We start from the raw sequence: 21,566 nt of genomic DNA on the forward strand, positions 1-21,566 counted from the left end.
GTCAACCTTTTTTGTTTTTTTTTTTAATTATTTTTTATTTTTTTGTTTTATTTCTGCTTATGGAAAAGATAGTTGATAGATCTATTTGAGTTGTCGTTTTTCAGTTTTGTTTTTCTTTTCTCGAAAGTTTATGTTATTTTTGGTAAATGTCCGAAATTGGCCAACGTAAGGTTTAAGGTATCATCTGGTCACTAAAATTGGTTTATTGTGTTTTCCTATACAAATTTTCTTGTGTTATTAAAAGTTTATAGATATTTTACTGTATAGTATTAGTAGGATTAGGCGATTAGCTTCATCTTTCTCTTTTCAACGATAGTATTTTTTAAATAATTATATCTAAATACATATTTTTACTTAATTATTTAAATTCAACATAATATTTCAATTAGTTTGATTATTTAACTTGTAGTTAATTTACAAGATATTAGTATGATCCTGATCGTGATCCTGACTAATTGAATGATATCCAGCTATATTTTTCAAGGTCAATTTAAGTTAGTGCATCACTTTGAATTTGGTGGTAACCACTAAAGTTTTAAATATAGAATTGATCTACGCATCGTCTCTAAATTGGTAGATGAGTTTCCTGTGTTATAGAGGGAGAAATTGGAAGAAGTTATAGGGAAAAGAAGGAAAATGTGATGTAGATATATGAATTATGTAGTGGAGACAGGTGTATAAAGAGAAAAAGGGGAAATGGAGAAGATTATTAATAATTCCAAAGAAATAAACGCGGTGGAGATTCGGGCAAAGAAGAGAAGAATTGAGCGGCAAAAGTCAAAAACTCAGCGGGTTACGACTGGCGTTGACACAGCTGGCGTTTTTTGAGATGATAGAAGCGTGAATGAGTGGGCCCGGCCCCACCCCACCGATGACGGCTCGGCGAGCCATTAAATCCGCGTCGGCCCACGCATTCAATGCGCCAGCCGCCCATCACACACGTCACCATGACTTCATCACCCTCCCTCACTGACGTCATCAATTCTCTCATATTCAAAATAAGAATTTTTAAAATAAAATTAATACTACAACCTCCCCATTTTTCCATCTACTGGAGTAATTTTTGTGACTGGTTACTTAATTATGCCAGTTCCCGTTTTCGCAGCATTTCACATTTATATATTGATAGCTGAATCTCTCTTCTCTAAGTTAATTGTCTTGTCTTTCAATCTGCAAAGTTCAACATATGGAACATATACACACTCTCATAGTCCACACAACATCTCCTACACTTGAAGCCAAAGCGGATATATGGAAGACGAAACAACTAAGGCATTTCAAGACAATGCACAATCTCAGCAGAGAGTTGCACTGAGCTTCTCCATCCTGCTTGAAATCGGGCATCCGTGGACGACTGGCCTTGCTGCTAAGATGAGCAAGGAGGAAAAGGGCAGTTTTCAACTGCTGTAGTTGCTGAGAACAGCTAATTGCAATAACAAGAACAGATCACTAAACCGAGCATTCATTCATCATCATGTTTTGGTTTACTTTATTCTGTTACAAAGAAGTAGTTTTACAAGCTAAAGCAACTCAGAAACCTTTCCTAACAAATTCAGCTTTAACTACTTAACAGAATGCAATAACAAAACCGTAGTAACAGATTCAGCTTCTACTGTCTATGTTCTGCCGCCTTTCTTTCTTCTTTCTTCCGCCCTTCATCTTCGCTTCGCATATTGCTTGTGGTCGCAATATGCCTTCCCCTTAAGCTTCCGTGTCAATTTTAATGGGAGAGCAAGTTTGTCATCCCTACTTCCGTGAGCTTCACCTTCGCTATGAGCTTTGGAAACCACACAAGCAGCCACTTCAATGAAAAGTAAGTACTGCTATCGAATGCAGAAATCAACATAGTCTACAGACCGCCGAACTTGCACCCAATTTGGCACAGCAAGTCCCCTCCCTATCAGCTGATCCCGCAGCTTTCGCATCAGCATCAAAATGCAGAGAAAAGCTCCTCCAATCACCAAACTCTTTTCCAGAAACTGCAAGGTCTTCTTTCACAAACATGATCAAGTCTTTCACCACAACTAAACCAGCAATCATATCTCCACCAAGAAGGTTAGACAATTCACGCAGGCAGATCTCTCCTTCGTGTGATTGAACAAGAAATTCAGTTTGCAGCCAAGAAATTCAACATGTTTGCATAGGTCTTGCTTGAACAAGTCTATCCATATCATGTGTAATCAACTTTGACAAAAGAAGAAAATGATTTCAAAATGTCCAAACTTAATACTTCAAGTATTCCAAATAAAAACAATCCATCTTGTGAAGAGGCAATCATTTGGCTATTATTGAACTTCAATCATTTGGCTCCAACATCATAGCCTCACAAGTCACAACTATAAAAACAGTGTCAAACTGGACATGAATAAAGAAATATATGTAGTTCTGAAACTCCACCTACATACAACCATCCAAGAATGTAATAAGACAAGTCAACTATAAACCTAATAAATAACTAATACATACCCCACCCTCTGAGCTCAATTTTGGGCCATTTCTCTCCCATTACATAAAAACAATTGCAAGAGCTGTCTGCTTAGAAAAATCAGCCACTTGTTATGTTTTACTCCTATGTTTCCTATATATAAGCACGAGTAATCTCACTTTTAAGACCATCCACAATTTCCAATACTCATCTCAGCTCAACCCAACTCTGACTCATATCTTTCTCCAACGGTCTAATTAATGGCTACCAACGCCTGCCTCGTCGTTTCACTATGGATTTCGTGTTTGCTAGCCACTAGCCATGCCACCACCTTCTCTTCTCTCCAGAGAACAATCGTCCTCACGGCTTCACCTCAAGCCGGACAAGGTAACCAACGAACTCCCCTTTTCTCAATATCTCATATGCACTGATGAAATAAAATACGAGACTTAACTCACGCATCCTAAACCGAACGCACGTCTAATTAGTCTTATTTTTTCCACAAAACGACGCAGTTTTGAAGGCCGGAGAGGACAACATAACCCTGACATGGTCCCTTAACACCACCTTCCCATCCGGGACTGACTCCACCTACAAAGACGTCACAGTAGAGCTGTGCTATGCTCCGATCAGCCAGAAGGACCGTGGGTGGAGAAAAACGGTCGACGAGTTGGCTAAGGACAAAACTTGCCAGCACAATATTGTCAAAAAGCCATACACTTCTTCTAACACCACCTTCACCTGGACAGTGAGGAAGGATGTTCCCGGTGCCACGTACTTTGTCCGAGCCTACGCCCTCGACTCTGCAGGCAAGGAGGTAGCCTTCGGGCAAACCACCGATGCTCACAAGACGACCAACTTGTTCGAGGTTGAGGCTATCACCGGACGCCATGTGTCGCTCGACATTGCCTCTGCTTGCTTCTCTGCCTTCTCCATTTTGTCCTTGCTTGGATTCTTCTTCATGGACAAGAGGAAGGGCAAGTCATCAAAATGATCAAGCATGTTTGAGTTGTGATTCTTGTCTGTTTTAAGATACACAAGAGATAGAGTTATGTAATATGCCATATATGGCTAGACAAGAATCTTATGAGGCCTAGAAATAAGGATATATGGATATGATCATGTATGAATATGATGTACCAGATTTCTGTTGATTTCAAGAAATCAAATGAAATACTTTCAATTTATCTTTGTTTTATTATCTTTTCTTTAAGCCTTATTTCACAGAATTTCCAATCAAAATCAAGAAGATATGCATAGATGAGAATGATGACTCCAATCAAGTTCTTGATTGCTATAATCAATGTGATATGTACGGATGAACAAAAAACAAGATAAGGACTCTGGTAATAATATTTATTTTATCAAAGTGATATGTACGGAAGAGAAAAAATCTGAAATTTCATACAATATTTTTTGCCAGAGAGGTGCATGGCACTTTCCAAAAGTCAAATTATCATATGGATTTGATAAATGCTGACCAGAAATATATAAAATTGAGTTTAATAATCGGACTTATATTGTTAAAAAAATATTATCTCACCTCCCAATGCTGTCACCAGCTATCTCAGATCAAGATCACTCCTAAACTTTCTGCAGTCATGACTCATCAGCTGCTTAATTATTTCAAAGTTCAACTCTCCTCACTGTTAAATGGATTATAAAATGATTAAAATAGATGATTATTTTCTACGTTGCATTATTAAAAAAAAGGAAAGTAAACTGCAAGAAAGAGATATACATCAAAATCAGTCACACAAGGATGGAGAAAAATGGTCTGTTTTTCAAGTAAAATAAAATATAATCAAGGAAATAAAATAAAACCAAAGTCTTCAGAAAGTAACTCTTCATATATCAAGCAGCAACATTTTAGATTTATTGGAAAATGACAAAATAAATATCTTATATGGAAAGAGGAACATAATTCAGTAACATCAGAAAACAGAATCAGTTTCTTGATTACTTCAATCAAGAATCATACACAACAAAATGAACTGTGTAAATTCACATATATTCAAGATTCATCAATCCGATATAACCAGTTATGAGCTTTCAATCATCTTGATTGCACATGAATATATAGAACAGATAAGAACAGGCGTCAAAAATCGACAATTTAGGGTAAATCTAACTAGAGAAAACCATCTCCTGACTCTCCATTCTATCTGCACCAGAGAGCAATAATCTATCATGGAAGATATCAATAGATCCAAAAGCATTAGTACCGGGAGGGCACTCCAACGCTGCCTCCAGGACGCAATGGTGCACGCCATGAGAGTCGACTGAGTGTCCGCCACTGTGATCGTGTCCACCTAGACACACTTTAACGCACTTATATCTGTGTATCACTTCCATCACTTCGTCATAATTCCACAGCATTGATTCAATAGACGATGCACCGGGATCTAAAGGCAGATGACAGCAAACTACGACGTTCTGGTTTAACTTCGTAGCATCCTCAAGAACGTTATCTAGCCATTCCATCTGTTCTTCCCCGACTGCTCCATTGAACATCAAGAACCTTCTTTCAAGACCAACGAGCCCGTTTGGACTGTTCTTGTCTGAGTTCGGATTCCTCTCCTTCAGAAAGTTCACAGCTTTTATGGTGTTCGGGTGATCCTGTGGCCATCCGATAGCACTGATGTCATAACCATCGAGGACTACAAATCGCACTTCTGGTATTGGGGAAAAATCATAATAGGCGCGGCTGTTTTGAGTAGCAATGTTCAACAAGGGAAGGAGCTTTTCACGGGGGAGATTGTAGAGACAGTGATTGCCAATCATGTGATGCACGGGGCCATCAAAAGCACCAAATCCATCGATTACTCTTTGAATGGCAGCTAGAGAATGCTCTTTAGGGCAGAAGCCATCAATGGTATCCCCAAAATTAATAGCAAAATTCACCTTCTTCTCATTCCAACTCCGAACTGCTCTTTGCAACACGAGCAGGCTGTGCCTGTAATACCGAGGGACACCAAGAAACGAACGGCCATCTGGAATGTCGGCATACTGGACATCTGCTATCACCCCAAAAGAAACAAGAGGCTTCTTCTCTTGTGCAGTGACAATCCCATTTTCATGGCTCATTGAGGAGCAAGAAACCCCAATCCTAGTGAACTCTGGGAAAACAAATCACAATTATTGTTTTTCCAAATCCTCATTCAGATCACACTCAAAACTAAAACAGATTAGTTGAAATTAACAATATAAGTGTTGCAAATAGTTGTTTTTCCAAATTCTCATTCAGATCACATTCACAGTTTTTCCAAGTTCTAATTTTGAATTATATACTCGCAGCAAAAAGCACAAACCAATTCAAGATCATATCTTTACGTGCTTCAAAAAAGACCCACTTTACCAGCTCCACTGCTTAAACGATAAAATCAATGATTCTGAATTTTACTGGAACTACACAGACCAAGAACGCACAAGTAAATTGGGATAAAATATTAAATAGAGGAGAAATTTAGTACCTTAAATTGGAGTGGAGAAATCTAATTCTCTAATGATGTTCTTGGAAAAGAACCGGAAGAGGCTGCGGAGAGACAGAGAGAGAGATTCGCATTTGTATCAAGAAAAAGAAGCTATATTAATGATTAATCTCAATCTCAATATGTATACCATAAACAAATAAATATGTAAGCTTGATGATGTTTTATTCAAAAGCAAATTTTACTACTAATACAATGAATCAAATTTAACTTTTAATTAAAAAATAATGAAGTTAAAAAAAGTTAATACTATGTCCTATCTTTTGGAGTAATCAACTTACTTAATGAATTACTCCCTCCGTCCACGAATAAGAGTCCTATTTTTCCATTTTGGTCCGTTCACGAATAAGAGTCTCGGTTCATAATTACCATAAATGGTAAAGAGACTCCACATTCCACTAACTCATTCCACTCACATATCATTTAAAACTAATATATACAAGTGGGATCCTTATTCTACTAACTTTCTTCCACCCACTTTTCTTAACATTTCTTAAAACCCGTGCCATTTAGAATTGGAACTCTTAATCATGGACGGAGGGAGTATTAATTATTAATCCAATCTTTTTAGATAGTACTTTTGGAAAATTGGTTCTTTCTACACATGATTTTAACTTTTGCAATAGCAAAATTAGAGAGGTTTTGTAACACAGAGAAAGACATCTCATCATTCGAAACTTCTTCATTACCAAAGAAGGGATTACAGACATGAGTTTCATAATGAATTTGATATCTCAATGAATTTGCTTCTCTTAATTTATATGCTGCAGCCAAGCCAAAAGGCCAACAGCAGATATTCACAATGAATCCATCAATTGAAAACCATTTCTTGATCTCCCATTCTGTCCCTGCCAGACACGAACAAGCTGTCGTTGAAGATATCGACCGAGCCAAATGCATCCGTCCCAGGAGGGCACTCCAAGGCTGCAGCAAGAACCCGGTGATGCACGCCGTGTGAATCCATCACGTATCCATCTCTATGAGTATGGCCAGCCAGACAGACCTTCACACAGCTGTAACGGTGCACCACCTCCATAACCTCCTCGTAGTTCCACATCAACGCAGCAAAAGACGTTGCACGAGGATCCAGAGGCAGATGGCTGCATACCACGACTATCTGGTTCAACTTTGTCGCATCTTGGAGGACGCGATCCAACCACTCCATCTGTTCTTCCCCAACAGCCCCATTGAACTTAACGAACCTCCTGGGCGGCCCAACAAGTCCCTCGGGACTATTCTTGTCCACATTCGGATTCTTCTCTTTAAGAATGTCGTTGGCTTTTATTCTGTTCGGATGATCCTCGGGCCATCCTATGACACTGATGTCGTACCCATCGAGCACCACAAACCGGACCTCTGGCACCGGGGAAAAATCATAATACGCGTGGCCATCAATGTTCAGCAAAGGGAGCAATTTTTCGCGGGGGAGATTGTAAAGACAGTGATTGCCTATCATGTGATATACATTGCCACTGAAGTTGCTAAATTCACCAACAACCTTCTTAGTGGCACTCAAAGATTTCTCTCTTGGGCAGAAGCCATCAATGATGTCCCCAAAGTTAATAACGAATTTCACCTTCTTCTCGTTCCAACTCCGGACTGCTCGCTGCAGCACGAGCAGACTGTGCCGGTAGTAGCGCGGAACGCCAAGAAACGAGCGGCCATCGGGAATGTCAGCATATTGTACATCTGATATCACCCCAAAGGAAACAAGAGGCTGCTTCCCTTGTGCATTAACAATCACATTCCCATAACTCATTGAGAAGCAAAACCTAAAACCCTAAACAATTGGGGAGAATTGGAGAAGATTATAACTACAAGTTACATTACACTAACACAAAAATTATGCAATTCAGTAACCCTAAAGTCCAATAAATTTACATCTGAACAAATGAATCAGCTACTAGTAGTACTAATTGTGTTTCCCAAGCTCAAATTTTCATACAATTCTCCCTAAAATCAGTAATGTCATGAAATTTAGAAAATCAATTAAAACAGGCATTTGGTAGTTGTGATTAAGGTGCAGCCAATAACGAAAACGGAAGCGATCTATGCAAATTCTTGCATCAAATTAAACATTCCCACCCCCAATTTCATGTTTCCTAGTGGTAAACTGAGTTTTCCAAGCTCAAATTTCGAATAATTATCTTCAAAAGGTGGGCTAAAACAATGCAAATTCTTGAACTAAATTGAACAGTCCCAGTCTGAAACCAACTCCAAAATTATCGAGCGATAAGAAAGACTTGTTTTTTATATTCTAATACTGCGTAAATTAAAAACAGAGCTACAGAGATCAGAACGATTTTGTTGACAGTGCTTGCAAAATCTTTACTTAGTGGAGTACTTCGAGAATCGAAAGTCATTACCTCTTTATAGACTTTACTCTTCTGCTGCAATCGTCTATCTCTTTACAGAGAGAAAGAGAGAGACAATTAGACAGTGGGAAATCCTTCTGACGATGACCATATGTTTTGGTTGGTAAGATTCCTCAACTCATTTTAATTGATTTTTATTGTAATTTAATTACACTTTGTTACGTACATTATTAAAGTGGGTGCAATGTCAGTATCTAAAAATTGGAGTCGTCTGTAAAAGCATGATAGTACTATTTGCTTATTTGGTGATTAAAGGCTGATATAATGATTGAAAAAAATTTAGTGATGTTGAGAAATTTAGTGATGAAGCATGCAACAAATGTAGCAAAATTTCTAACTTGAAATTATAATTCCTCAAGCAATATTATGGAGCTTTTATTCTTAAATGGAGCTGTTCCTTTCCACGGTCACAAACTAACATCACAATCCTTCTATAACAACATATCTAGAATGTAGAGTTACAAGATATAAAAAGAACAATCAAGGAACACCACTAATTCTAACATCCTATTGTAAATATCAATTCCAAAACGAAAAACAAAATAAATTATGTTGAGCATCCATAACATTGAAGTTGTGTATAATGTGGATGACGGATCCATCAGGACTTGCGGTGTAAGGTTCCTTTTGACGCGGATTTTCTTACCAAAAGACCATCAGCTCCGCGTCTGCCCACTTTTCAAATGGATCGGCATGTGATCTTTGCTTTGCTGCAAGGTTTATCTTCCGCTGTGAGGATTGTGGAGGATCTGCTGGACTAGCTTCTCCGGCAATCTCTTTGTAGCCTGTAGAAAATGTGCAGACTGAAATTAATGTAGAAAATGTGCAGACTGAAATTAATATCCGGAAAAGTGTTATATGTATAGAGCTGAACTGGAAGTCGAAATGCAGACCTGAAACTGTCTCATGTGTAGAATGGGCTCGCAGCCAACGTCTGCAATCAGCTTCCCGTTTGGGGTTTGCAGACTGAACCGCCCAGCTTCATACATCGAAAGATCATCTTTGTTGCGAGGCAAATTGTGGCAAACTTTGAGAAGTGAATCAAGAGAATTCATCTAGCAAATCAATCAAGAAACCAAGATTAGATAGTTCGGATTTTAGTACAAATAATCTACTCCATTTCGTTGCTAACATATATATAGTTGGTGTAGCTAACCTTCATATAAGGACACGATGCACAGCCTCCATGAAGAGAACAGCCCTCTCCACTTGCAGCTCCAGGTATTATTGGGAGTTCCAGTGATGAGCCCGGTGTTCTAGTTATCGACTCTGATGAGACGGGAAAGACTATCTCTACGCTCACTTTAGCTCCATTTTGGGGTGTCCGGGATCCCAAGAGCTCATGTACTGCAGCAACAATTGAGGTCACCATTCCTGATTCGGTTCCTAAGACAAACTGGAGATGCTCATCGACCTTTCTATCTAATGCCTCTAGTACTCTCTCTTTAATGAAGTCCAATATATTTTGAGTGGAACCCACCACTCCCATCCCTCTTCGTTTTGCCTCCATTGCTAAGGCGAACATTTCACCGGGAACTTCAAAATGTGCAGTCAGAAACGCATCACAGTACATCTCGTTTATTTTGCCAACAACTTCATGACCAAAGAGGTGATGAACAATGCATGTTCCGTCCTGCCAACATAAACATTGCCAAGTTGTGTTAAAGGGGCTTAACGAATTGCTTAAGCATGAACAGTTTTCATACTAACAAGCAGCTGAAGATTCAAACCAAGAATAACTTTGTTCAGCAATGATGATTTTACCTGAAAATAGTGAAGACGGGGCATTAAAGATTTTATAGATCTGCTGTTGTGGTTTGGGTGTATACTGGCAATTTCTTCATCACTCATCTCAGTCATCTGTCTGAACAATTCCATGATATTTGCACCCATGTAGGTGTCAGGTCCATACCATACATTTAGATCTGGAATTTCTGCAAACGCCTGGAAAAACACGATATAGCTTAAAGAAGATGAAGTCAAAAAGACTGACAATACCACATTACAGTGAAGTATGAGAATCACCAACCTGTAGAATGGTTGGCACGACATTAGACGACGTGCAAGTTATCGTTGGAACTACTTCATGAGTGTAGGCTTTTGTCTCAAGTGAGGTATTAATGTACACAACGTGCAAAGAGGGAGAAGAAACAGAAGATGCACCTGCCGCAAGGTAATCCATGTATGATGGACTTGCTGCAGCATCAGCCAAGGAGCATCCAATGCGCTCATCCGACATCCTGTATACCCCTACCTAAATAACGTTCATATGTCACACAATCACTATGACAGGGCAAAGAACAAAACAATGACAACACTCACACTAACGAAAAAAATATTGAGCAAGATGCAGTACCTCGGGAAACCCGGCCTGATCGAGGATTGCACGAACGTTTTCTGACATGAAATCTACACCAAGAACAGTTACAAATTTGCAGCCAGCTTTAGCCATATTGACAGCAGAGTCCGCCATGACAAGTGAATCAGATATGTGAATATGAGGCCAGAGCTTCTGCGCAGCAGTTAAAACGCCTTGAACCTCGGGGTCCATGTAAAAGTGAGCAACAACACCAATCTTCTTCTCCTCTAGCAAATTCACTAGCTCTTGAACTTTTACCTGATCCGGAACCAGAAATCTAGCCTGCAATAAACTATATGCAAACTTAGGCTTTTTAAGAGTTAAAATTTCACACCTGAACCAACAATATTGAATACAGCACACTGCATTATTTTTCAGAATGCCGGAGACAATCTAGGACCTTATTCTCTGGTAATCACATATGCTAGACAAAATCTAGACCAAATAAACAGGACCTCCATAAATCAAGTAATAACAGCGCATGGATCAAACCAATATGTAATCTAATTAGCCATTGGATAGTAATAATCAGGCACAAACAAAACAAGAAACAGTAAAAAAGAGAAACCTGTATGCACTCAGCAATAAAATTAGGATCTCTCTATTTCATTTCAAGAAAACCATTTCCATCCTTGACTGCCGATTGCTGCAATATCCATTCATGATAACCTTTCCCTTAATTATCCTTTTTGAATATGGATAGAAACTCCATTTTTATTAGTTTTTGGGATTTGTGATGGTTCACTTTTATTCTCCTACTGACTGATATTACTACCTTACCTCGCCAGTTATATGGAATATTTTTGGCTATTCCAAACCTAAACATCTACCGATCAATAAAATTAGGGATAAAAAATCCGAGTAGCATAGTATTCCTAATTGATAAGTAGTCAACAAATTATTTTTGAACAGTACACTCCACAATTTTCATCAAATATTAACAAATGCCTAACAACAGTATAAAGACAGTCGAAGAAACAATCTTGTCAGTCACCCAACTTTTTTTTATTCCTTAAACACATACTGTCAGCAAAATCTATGATTTATACCCTACATGGCTACATGACTAAACCCATTCATAAAAAAACAATCTTTATATTAGTCAACCAAACTTTCCAAATAAAAAATAAAAATAAAAGTTTACTAATCTTACTTTGCTCCAGCAAACGAAACAAAAAAGGTATATAAGGAAGAAAATTCAACCTGAGCTTCAGCGTAGCTTCCTTTCGCCTGAATTCCATCAGCAGTCACAATCAATGAGGGGAACGGCTCGCCGCGGGGGCGGCCGTCTCTCTCCGCCACCAACGCTTTCGTCCTCTTCTGCATGCTTATCAGCACATTATGCCAAGTATTCGATCTGCTGCTCGAATATCCACCTTTTCCCCCATTCAAACCCGCAACGCTCAGCGCTCCGAAATCCTCAGCTTTGAAGGCTAAAACCTCCTCCGCTGTGGCGCCGTCGAGCGCCCACACCAAACACGCACAGAATCCCTTTGTTATCTCCGAATCACTCTCCGCCAAAAACCTCATTCTGCCGCCGTCGTCCATTTCCACATGCAGCCACACCTGCGCCGTGCATCCGGGAACGCGATTGTCCGCGATTTTCATCGAATCGCCGAAAGGAGGGAGGATCTCCGTGTAGTGAATTAGCCTCTTCACGCGCTCGACCGGATCGTTTATCGATTGGAACTCCTCGACGAGGATCTGCACCTTCGCTTTAGCGGCGGCCGCGGCGGTGAGCGTATCGCCGCCGGAGGTCACGGCGGAGCAAGCAAAATCGGTTCTTGCAATCGATTTCAGTGGAGACCACGAATTAAGATGCCAGCTCTGCGAATTGATGCATCTAACAATCGGTGGCGAGGATAATTTAGGGTTCGATTTAGGGTATTTCGAATTGCAGAAGAGCGATGAAGAGACACCACTCATCGAAATGGCAGCTGCGTCCATCCTTCACACTAATCAAGCAAGCTCGTATTGCCCACCAACTGTTTGTTGAAAGGTCTGAGTGAATTCCTGCGTTTTAGCTCAGAAAAAAAAAGCGCGGGGAAGAGGTGAGGTATGCAACGGCGGAGGTGGGAGGCGATGGAGAGGAAGAAACAAGAAAGTGGGGATATATGGAGGCGGAGGAGGTGAAGAATTCGCGGTGGTGATAAAGCGGCCAATCACGCACCAAAAGAGCAAAAATAGTGGACTGAAGGGGCCGACCAAAAAGGAAGGTGATGAATTAATTCCAAATATAAATTCGATTTATTTATTCAAAATGGAAAAATAATTTAAAAGATTTTCTCCAACTAATAATTTTAAGATGATTCTGTGTGTTAGAAAAGTACAAATTCAAATGGTATATGAATTTAGCAATTTTGGATATTCAAGAATCTTGAAAAAGAAATATAAGTAGTATATAGATTGGAATCAAATTCAATTTATAAAAGTAGGTGAGGCAGAGAATATTGTGGGGGCAAAATTTTAATGTTGACAATGTATAATTGGCAACCGGTGGCGGCGGCCATCACTCTAATACACTTCAGTCAATGCATATGAACAATTAATACTATTGCACAATTTTACATTACGAAATATTAGTATAAATGATGTGAATTTGGATGTTCACGGTCTTATAATACAATGAGATTAAAGGCGGTATGATTAGGGTTCGAGAAAAGATAGATACATAACAAAGAGTCAGGTGAAATTGGAGTCCGATTCAAACAGTAATTAATACTATTGCACAATTTTCATTATGAAATATTAGTATAAATGATGTGAATTTGGATGTTCACAATCTTATAATACAATGAGATTAAAGGCGGTATGATTAGGGTTCGAGAAAAGATAGATACATAACAAAGAGTCAAGTGAAATTGGAGTCTGATTCAAACAGTAATTTGTCAATTAAGATGATATTTAAATTTAACTCTACAACTATTATTGTCTTTGTCTTTGAAAGAACTTCGCTTGAGTACCTTGCATGCCCCAATCGGAGACCGGAAGAAGAAGTTATGTTTATTTTATATAAGTCGCACAATCAAGAAAGAAAAGCACTATTGTGCGATTTGCTAATAGAAAACGTCCGGTCAGTGTTTTAGTAGCGAGTTCGATTTTTGTCTAAAAAGTTCGCGTGGGCGGGCGTCGGGCACCTGGCCAAACGTTGACGATTTACCCAAGAGGGCTCTTTTTTTTTTTTACCATATTTGTTTTATTTTGCTCTTTTTAGACTTCTAGTATAAATACCCATGTTAGGGTTTTCCATGACAACTTTGAATAATACTATTGTAGAATAAATACTCAAATTTGAGCACCCATGCATCTTCTTTGAAGATTTTATCAAAATTTCTTGTGGTTGCATTTCAATCTATTGTCGGACTTAAATTAAATGTTAATGTATGCAATTTTAGTTCTTATGTTGCTAGGTTTGTGTTCATGGTTCTGTAGAACATTCATAAGGTCGAAGCATTAATTTAAATCATAACACCTTCATCTTTTTGTTCTTTCCACCATTCTATTTTTCAATTTTTTATTTGGTATATTAGGTTATTGAAATATTTGTAAGAATTAATTTGGGATAAACATTTGTGTCTTGAATCGACAATATTCATATTAATAAAGTAGATTGAATCATTATTTATTTATTATATACTCTTAAATTGTAATAAAGTAGATTGAATCATTATTTATTTATTATATACTCTTAAATTGTGCATTTGTCATTATTATAATTTGTCATATTAAAGTGAGGTAGTCTTTTTTAATACTCTATTAGAAAGCACTATAGCTAAGAATGTTGGGGAATCATAAAAGTCGCATATATTTAGATAGTGGGTGTATGATTTCAAAGTTGATTCTTGTTCTTTTTGGATAAAGAATTCGAAGTTGATTTGATTTCTTCATCTTTTTTCCTTTTTCGTGGTACCTACATCACATGAAAATGGTGGTCAACGTCCAAGATTGCTCCATTGAAAAGTGGAAAAGGAAAATTAATTATTTGTAGAACCAATAGGGTTGTATTTTTATACTACTATCCAAAATATATGCGGCCCAGCCCACCTCATTACATATGGGCCGGTCTTGAGTTTGCATAAATATTGTACTAGCAAACTATGTCAGATAGATGGGCCTTAGTCCTTACACTTGTGATGCGGATGACGTCATCCAAATTTGACCTCTCAATCAAGCGGTGTGTCATTACATGTTTTTATTAGGCTTCTTTAATGGTATAATTATTTTTTAATTGCTAATATCTCGATAATTTAGAAATATACACAAAATTATATAGACTGCATCAACAAATACATTATATGACTAAGATAACTTGAAATACAGAAAATAAAATAACAAATCAAACACGCGGATAGATTACAACATGCAAAGGATACTTCCTATTTATTGTAATCCCAAAGTCTTCCGTCATGTCCAAATCTTCCCCTCTCTCTCCATTAGGCAATCCAAAGTCAAAACCACACACCAATTTGGCCAACGCCAGCTCGTAAACCGCCGTGGCGAACGCGATGCCGGGGCAACCTCTCCTCCCGCCCCGAACGGCAACAACTCGAAATGAAGCCCTTTAAAGTCTATGCTCGATTCAAGGAACCTTTCCGGATGAAATTCCTCAGGGTCCTTCCACAATGTCGGGTCCCTTCCTATCTTCCATGCATTGACCAAGACACGGGTGCCGGCCGCCACATCATAACCTAGTACTACCGTGTCTTTAGTCGACTCACGTGGCACTAGCAACGGTACTGGCGGATGCAATCTTAGATTCTCCTTCATCACGGCTTTTAAATAGGGCATTTTTGCTAGATCTTCTTCAACTATGTCGCATTTCCTTCCGGCAACCTCTCTTACTTCATTTTGCAATGTTTTCATGACTGAAGGATTCCTCATCAACTCCGCCATCGTCCAATCCAAAGCATTGGATGTCGTATCAGTTCCAGCAGAAAACACGTCCTGTCATAGATAACAATAAAAATAATAAGCAAAAGTCATTAGTCAAGTTCGGAAATGTCATTCCGTGGACCACTATGTTGAACTGGCTCTCAAATATCCTCGATGGTTACAATTACATATCCTCGATGGTTACAATACCACCATTCCAAATTGTTGACCACATCAACGAAAGCGTATACCACGATTACAAACCAAACAGAAGAACTTAATGTAACGAGAATCTTACGAGAATTTGAGCTTTGATGACATCATCTTCAATAGGGGAGCTATTTTCTCTCTCCTTTTGAAACTCAAGGAGTATGTCAACAAAATCCATCTCTCCACCTCCATCACCACCTTTCTCCCTATGCTCTCTCACAACATTCTCCAAAAAACTATCCAAACCCTTAGCCACTCTCTCCCTCCTCGCATCAAAACCATTGATCCAACTCATCCAAGACAACCAAGGAACATAGTCTCCCACAGGAGAAGTCCCCAAAATTTCTAGAAGCTCCTCAAAGAAGCTTCTACACACATTCCCTTCCCCCCCATCTCCATACTTCCTCCCCAACGCCACCCTGCTAATCACATTGCTCGTCAACGACACCAACACATGGCTCAAATTGACCAAGACAGCCGCGGAAGAAGACGAGAGGCGCCTGAGGTCCTCCACCATGAGGGAGGTCTCCTCCTCCCTGACGCGGCGGTAGGAGTGGACGCGCTTGTTGCTGAGGAGGCGGAGGACGAAGACGGAGCGCATCTGGCGCCAGTAGTCGCCGTGGGGGGCGAAGGCGACGTCCTTGGAGCCGTAGATGAGGCGGTCGGGGCTGCTGAGCCTGGGCCGGTTGGAGAAGGTCAGGTCCTGCTCCTTCATGATCTCGCGGGCCGCGGAGGCGGACGAGGCCACCAGGACGGGGACGTGGCCGAGGTGGAGGAGCATCAGCGGGCCGAGGCGGTTCGACAGGGAGTGGAGGGAGCGGTGGGGGTGTTTGCCAAGCTGGTGGAGGTTTCCGATTATGGGGAGCTTTGGGGGAGACGGAGGGAGGCGCTTCCCCGGGGGTGGAGGCGCGGCGGCGGCGGAGGCAGTGCGCCAGCTGCGGAGGAGGAGGGAGAGGAGGATGGGTAGAATAAGGATGAGAAGAGCTAACATTTTTTTTATTTTTTTTTGCTATTTCTTCTTCTCGTTAGTGTTGAGTTGGAGGAGATTATTGTGTTCTATTTATAGAAGCTTGGAGTATAGAGTGACATGATATGTTATGGGATTGGGTTTTTTTTTTAGATTGAGATTGGTGGTGGTGACATGATATGTTATGGGATTGAATTTTTTTTACTCCAATTTGCAGTGTTTTTAGATTGAGATTGATGGAAATGGGGTTTGACCACATTTTTCTTACTCCAAATTATTTCTCTTGTCGACAATGGGAGGACCAATCCTTCGTCTCAACAAATAGTGCATTGGAGGCTTAATAATTTGTTTTATAAATACCAATTTAGATTTATCATAAACAAGCATATACAGAAACAAAATATAGTCTACAAGTAAAATAGTCTAAGCATGCCACATCCTGTGTGCAATATAAAATGCAACTGAGATTAGAGATCGGCAAAATAACCAAAAAATCTAGTACTCCTATTCAATTAGAAATTACTATAGACATATATTCCATTAAAATTTTGTACATAAAATTAGTACTTCATAAAAGTAGACAGATATTCCCTATCTATTAAATCATCCCTTTTATTTGGGCATTTATTTATTTATATATAATTGGAGAGACCTCGTACAATTTTTTGTTCCTACTTAATATATCATCGAAAATTAATTTCGTAAATGTGAAGTAAAGTTATCATTCAGCCATTTGTGGGTTTTATTGAAGCAAAAAATGGCCACGTTACATATATGTTGCAGTTGTAATTCACACAAAAAGGAATTTTTGGAAGCTATTTTGCCACCAAATGGCCACGTTACATTTGTGCAGTTGTAATATTCACAAAAATGAATTCTTGAAGTTATTTAGCCACCAAATTAATGATATGTCAAAACATGCATGGTAAGTGAATGATAGGATTGGGAGGATTTATAAGGCAGCCAAATATAAACTGAAGAGTAGACTTTTCACAAAGCAAAGGGGCACTTATGCCAGGTGATTCATATATGGATGAGAATTCACATTTTTCTTCATCTATAAATAGTAGTAGTGACATTGTTTCATGTGCAGCCAGCCTGGGTAACAGTCTGAATTAGGATATTGTTTTTTTGAATTGAATGATAAAAGTGCAAGTTTGGATGAATTTTATGATATTTTTAGGCTTTAGCACAAGGGTGTGTATGAATACCCAAACTTTTACTTAATTATAAGTATCTTAAATATGAATAACTAATTTTTTTTGCATCCAAACTTATTATTGTTATCATTGATTTTATAAATTAAAAAAATCAAATCTCGATTTATTATTTTATCCATTTATTTTAAATGACAAAAAATATGAACAAATGAAATAATTCTAGTAACTTTTATATTGGAATTCACATAAATGATCAAAGAAGAAGAAATTATGCTAGTAATATTAATAATTTATATAATACTGAAAATTCGCAATATTTTCTGCACGATGTACGTACGGATAATTGACGTAGTATTACACTCATGCATGATAATTCGTAGACACGTTTCAAAACTTTTCGTGTCCAATTTTATTTCTTCTTATACAAACAATGGTATATAATGACTTTTTTATTCAGTGACGATTTTGAAAAAGATCTTCTTTGTTTAATAGTAAATTTTTGTGACAACTCTGTAGGAAGAAATTGAGTTATATTTTGAAAAAAGCTCTGACTGCGGTATTTCGTTCATCTGCATCCCATTACAATGGAATTTTAGATATTGCCGTGCTGGAAATAATTTTTTATTTTTTATTTCATCAACGGTTTCTTTTATAAAAATTAAACTAATTAAATTAAATAATCTATCACTACAATGTTGTCAAATATAAAATCTATATCAATATCCTATAATTATATATCCTAAATCTCTATCTCAATAAAAATAGAAATTTTGGAGATAACACAAATTTTTAATTCAAAATTAATAAGAAAGAGAGAAAGAAAAATTAATTAAAATATTATTAGTAAAAAATGAGGTCTAAGATAAAAATTTGTTAAAAAATGAAATTTGGCTAATTTTGAGAAACAAACAAAAATGAAAAAAGAATAGTGATATTTGCTGCGGCCTAATATTATTCTAGTTAAGTGGGCTTTGGCCTAATATTATTTCCAAACACCATGGGTTGACATTCAAGGCCCATTGGCCATTGCTTAGGATTGCTATTTGCTTCCCTTTATAGCTTTTGTGTATAAAACTAAAGATCATCTAATTTAGGACAATATCAAAAAATAATTATGAGAGTGCTTAGACTCTATCAAATTTAATTTCATAAGTTAGAAAATCACCAATAAAACAAACATTGACTATAGTTTGAGAAAAATAAGTAAAATCCAGAATAGGATCTTCATTTCTATTTAGTGCAACATCCATGGTGAAAAGGTTGAATACTTCCAACTATAATTCCCTCACATACTTATAAATTTATTCAAACTCTAAACTTGTGCATAATCTTTTAATTACAATAGGTTATGTTCACGATGAAATGGCACACCAAGAAGGGGATTCTTTCTATGTATATTAATACCAGGCTGTTCCAACACGTCCAAATCCTCACATTTAGTTCCCATAGGCAATTTCCACTCGAACTTGTGCACAAGATTCGCTAGCACTAGCTCAACGCTTGCTATTGCAAGCGCGATCCCTGGGCAACCCCGTCTCCCATGCCCAAACGGAGCAAACTTGAAATCAACACCTTTGAAGTCTAGTGAAGAATTTAGGAACCTCTCTGGATGGAACATCTCCGGTTGGTCCCAAGACGCGGGATCTCTGCCAATAGCCCATGTATTGACGAAGACCAATGTGTTGGCCGAGATGTCATACCCCATAACTGTTATGTCCTCTCGAGTTACTCGCCCTAGTAGTGAGGCTGGGGCATGCAGACGTAGGGTTTCCTTGATCACGGCTTTCAGATACTGCATTTTCCCTAAGTCATCATCAGTTATGACTTGTCTGTCTTGGACGATTTCCCATACTTCTGTTTGCAACTTCATCCTGACTGTAGGGTTTCGTATGAGTTCTGTCATCGCCCACTCCAGAGTTGAAGATGTTGTGTTTGTTCCACCAGCAAGCATGTCCTTGGAATGGTCACGAGAGAGATTTTAGGATATAATTCGCACAACAATCACGAAAAATAATTAAAGTACATGAGACATGTTTACCTAGTTACTATGTCCACGGACCAATTCTAAGCCAGTTTTTTCACTATGTTTTTCAGATACTAAATACAGAGGGAAGCAATTATATCATGGGTTCATCATGCTTTTTAGATGCATAATACTCCCTCCATCCCATAAAATTGATAAAGTATGAGAGAGATAGAAAGAAAAAGTGAGTCGGGTATTGTTAGTGGAAATGGGGCACACCTCATAAGAGAGAAAAAACTTGCCATAAATGAAAGTGAACTAATTTTGTGGTGCAGACCAAAATAAAATAAGAGTATAGACTCAACCACTAAATCAACTCACACACAGTGTTACTCGGTTTCTTGTAATTACATCTAGGGAAATATACTAAGATAGTTTTTCACTATATACTAAAGGGAAACAAAGAGAGAGAGAGAGATGTACCAGAAGGATGGCTTTGATAACATCTCTATCAATGGAAGAATCCTTGAGCAAAATATCAACAAAATTCTCATTGTTTTTGTTTCCATCACTAGCACTCTCCAAGCCTTTACTGATGTGTTCTTCAACCACCATCTCCAAGAACTCATCAAGCTCTTCCCTCACCTTCTCAACTCTACCATAAAAACCATTAACCCGACTAATCCACGAAAGCCACGGAACAAACTCCCCGATTTCCACGGTCGTCATCAGCTGGAACAGTTCCCTCAGCGCCATCGTAAACCTCCTCCCGCTTTCCCCGTCCCCAAACCTCCTCCCAAAAGCAGCTCTGCAGATCACATTATTCGAGTGCAGATCAAACTGTTGGCTCAAATCCACCGCCGTTTCAGACAAACAACATGATCCAATCTTTTCTAACAAGAGAGCTGTCTCTTCCTCTCTAATAAACTTGAAAGATTGAACCCTTTTGTTGCTGAGAAGCTGAAGAACGCATATGCTCTTCAGCTCCCGCCAGTACTCGCCGTAGGGGGCGATGATCACGTCCTTCAGGTCGTACATGAGGCGGCGCGTGGCACTCGTGTGGGGCCTTTCGGAGAAGACGAGGTCGTGCTCTTTGATGATCTGTGCAGCTGTGTCGGCTGATTGGATAACGAGCACGGGCTTGCTGCCGAAGTGGAGGAGCATGACCGGGCCGTGTTTCACGCCTAGGGTTTGGAGGGCGCGGTGAATCAACACCCCTAGTTGGTGGAGGTTTCCGATCACCGGGAGCTTCGGCGGAGATGGTGGTTGTTTGTTTGAAGGCTGGTGGTGGTTCAATATGTATTTCTTGAGCATCCATGATGACAAGAATAATGTGATGAGAATAAGTAGAATTGACATGTTTTTCAATTGATGGATATTCGGATAGAGGGGGTTTATGTTTTAATATACTCCCTCCAAATCCATTAAATAGTTATCTCATATTCGATTGGAAAAAAATTAGTGGGATGTGGACCCTATTTTTATATATCTTCTCTGTCCATAAAAAATAGTCTCATTTGTGGACGATATGAGTTTGAAAGAAAAATTGGTAAAGTAAAAGAGAAAAAGAGAAAAAGTTGATAAAGTAAACGATAAATGAAGAAAAACTGGGTAAAGTATGAAAGAGAGGAGAAAAAGTAGGTAAAATATGAGAGATAAACTTTCCACTTTTAGAAACGAGACTTTTTTTTGTGAACATCCCAAACTGACAAAATGAGACTATTTTTCATGGACGGAGGAGTGT

At 38.7% G+C, this 21,566-nt stretch overlaps 5 protein-coding genes and 1 pseudogene across 7 annotated transcripts; 1 reads left to right on the forward strand and 5 right to left on the reverse strand.

Annotated features, from left to right (window-relative positions):
- Positions 1 to 1,550: 1,550 nt before the first annotated feature.
- WR3 (nitrate transmembrane transporter) lies at positions 1,551 to 3,612 on the forward strand. The gene is made up of 2 exons (XM_048098247.2): positions 1,551 to 2,812; positions 2,941 to 3,612. Exons 1-2 carry the CDS (start codon positions 2,686 to 2,688, stop codon positions 3,417 to 3,419), a joined length of 606 nt encoding a protein of 201 aa, XP_047954204.1. The 5' UTR covers positions 1,551 to 2,685; the 3' UTR covers positions 3,420 to 3,612.
- Positions 2,338 to 6,046, reverse strand: LOC125200587 (manganese-dependent ADP-ribose/CDP-alcohol diphosphatase-like). Of its 2 annotated transcripts, XR_016135767.1 has the most exons (4): positions 5,899 to 6,046; positions 4,651 to 5,544; positions 3,969 to 4,071; positions 2,338 to 3,447 (listed from the first exon to the last, which is right to left on the reverse strand). XR_016135767.1 is itself a non-coding variant. In XM_048098245.2 (2 exons), the coding sequence occupies exon 2, from the start codon at positions 5,510 to 5,512 to the stop codon at positions 4,553 to 4,555; it is 960 nt and encodes a 319-aa protein (XP_047954202.1). In that variant the 5' UTR covers positions 5,513 to 5,544; positions 5,899 to 6,046; the 3' UTR covers positions 4,360 to 4,552. The 2 variants fall into 2 exon arrangements, 1 of the variants encoding a protein (XP_047954202.1); XM_048098245.2 differs by lacking the exons at positions 2,338 to 3,447; positions 3,969 to 4,071 and having other exon boundaries at positions 4,360 to 5,544.
- Positions 6,047 to 6,578: 532 nt separating this feature from the next.
- Positions 6,579 to 8,426, reverse strand: LOC125212528 (manganese-dependent ADP-ribose/CDP-alcohol diphosphatase-like). The gene is made up of 2 exons (XM_048112731.2): positions 8,283 to 8,426; positions 6,579 to 7,696 (listed from the first exon to the last, which is right to left on the reverse strand). Exon 2 carries the CDS (start codon positions 7,673 to 7,675, stop codon positions 6,728 to 6,730), a length of 948 nt encoding a protein of 315 aa, XP_047968688.1. The 5' UTR covers positions 7,676 to 7,696; positions 8,283 to 8,426; the 3' UTR covers positions 6,579 to 6,727.
- Positions 8,427 to 8,641: 215 nt separating this feature from the next.
- QS (quinolinate synthase) lies at positions 8,642 to 12,857 on the reverse strand. The gene is made up of 7 exons (XM_048098537.2): positions 11,854 to 12,857; positions 10,648 to 10,932; positions 10,321 to 10,545; positions 10,056 to 10,235; positions 9,448 to 9,924; positions 9,185 to 9,346; positions 8,642 to 9,076 (listed from the first exon to the last, which is right to left on the reverse strand). The coding sequence occupies exons 1-7, from the start codon at positions 12,595 to 12,597 to the stop codon at positions 9,011 to 9,013; spliced, it is 2,139 nt and encodes a 712-aa protein (XP_047954494.1). The 5' UTR covers positions 12,598 to 12,857; the 3' UTR covers positions 8,642 to 9,010.
- Positions 12,858 to 14,922: 2,065 nt separating this feature from the next.
- LOC125217075 (cytochrome P450 71A6-like) lies at positions 14,923 to 16,745 on the reverse strand (annotated as a pseudogene). Its single transcript, XR_016135943.1, has 2 exons — positions 15,821 to 16,745; positions 14,923 to 15,594 (listed from the first exon to the last, which is right to left on the reverse strand). The product of XR_016135943.1 is annotated as a cytochrome P450 71A6-like (transcript).
- A 2,303-nt stretch (positions 16,746 to 19,048) lies between these two features.
- On the reverse strand, positions 19,049 to 21,224 carry LOC125202679 (cytochrome P450 736A117-like). Its single transcript, XM_089064475.1, has 2 exons — positions 20,306 to 21,224; positions 19,049 to 19,813 (listed from the first exon to the last, which is right to left on the reverse strand). Exons 1-2 carry the CDS (start codon positions 21,179 to 21,181, stop codon positions 19,196 to 19,198), a joined length of 1,494 nt encoding a protein of 497 aa, XP_088920601.1. The 5' UTR covers positions 21,182 to 21,224; the 3' UTR covers positions 19,049 to 19,195.
- Positions 21,225 to 21,566: the final 342 nt, after the last annotated feature.

This window comes from Salvia hispanica, chromosome 2, assembly GCF_029641045.1.
Source record: "Salvia hispanica isolate PSC_SH4W2 chromosome 2, Shi_PSC_v1, whole genome shotgun sequence".
NCBI lineage: Eukaryota > Viridiplantae > Streptophyta > Magnoliopsida > Lamiales > Lamiaceae > Salvia > Salvia hispanica.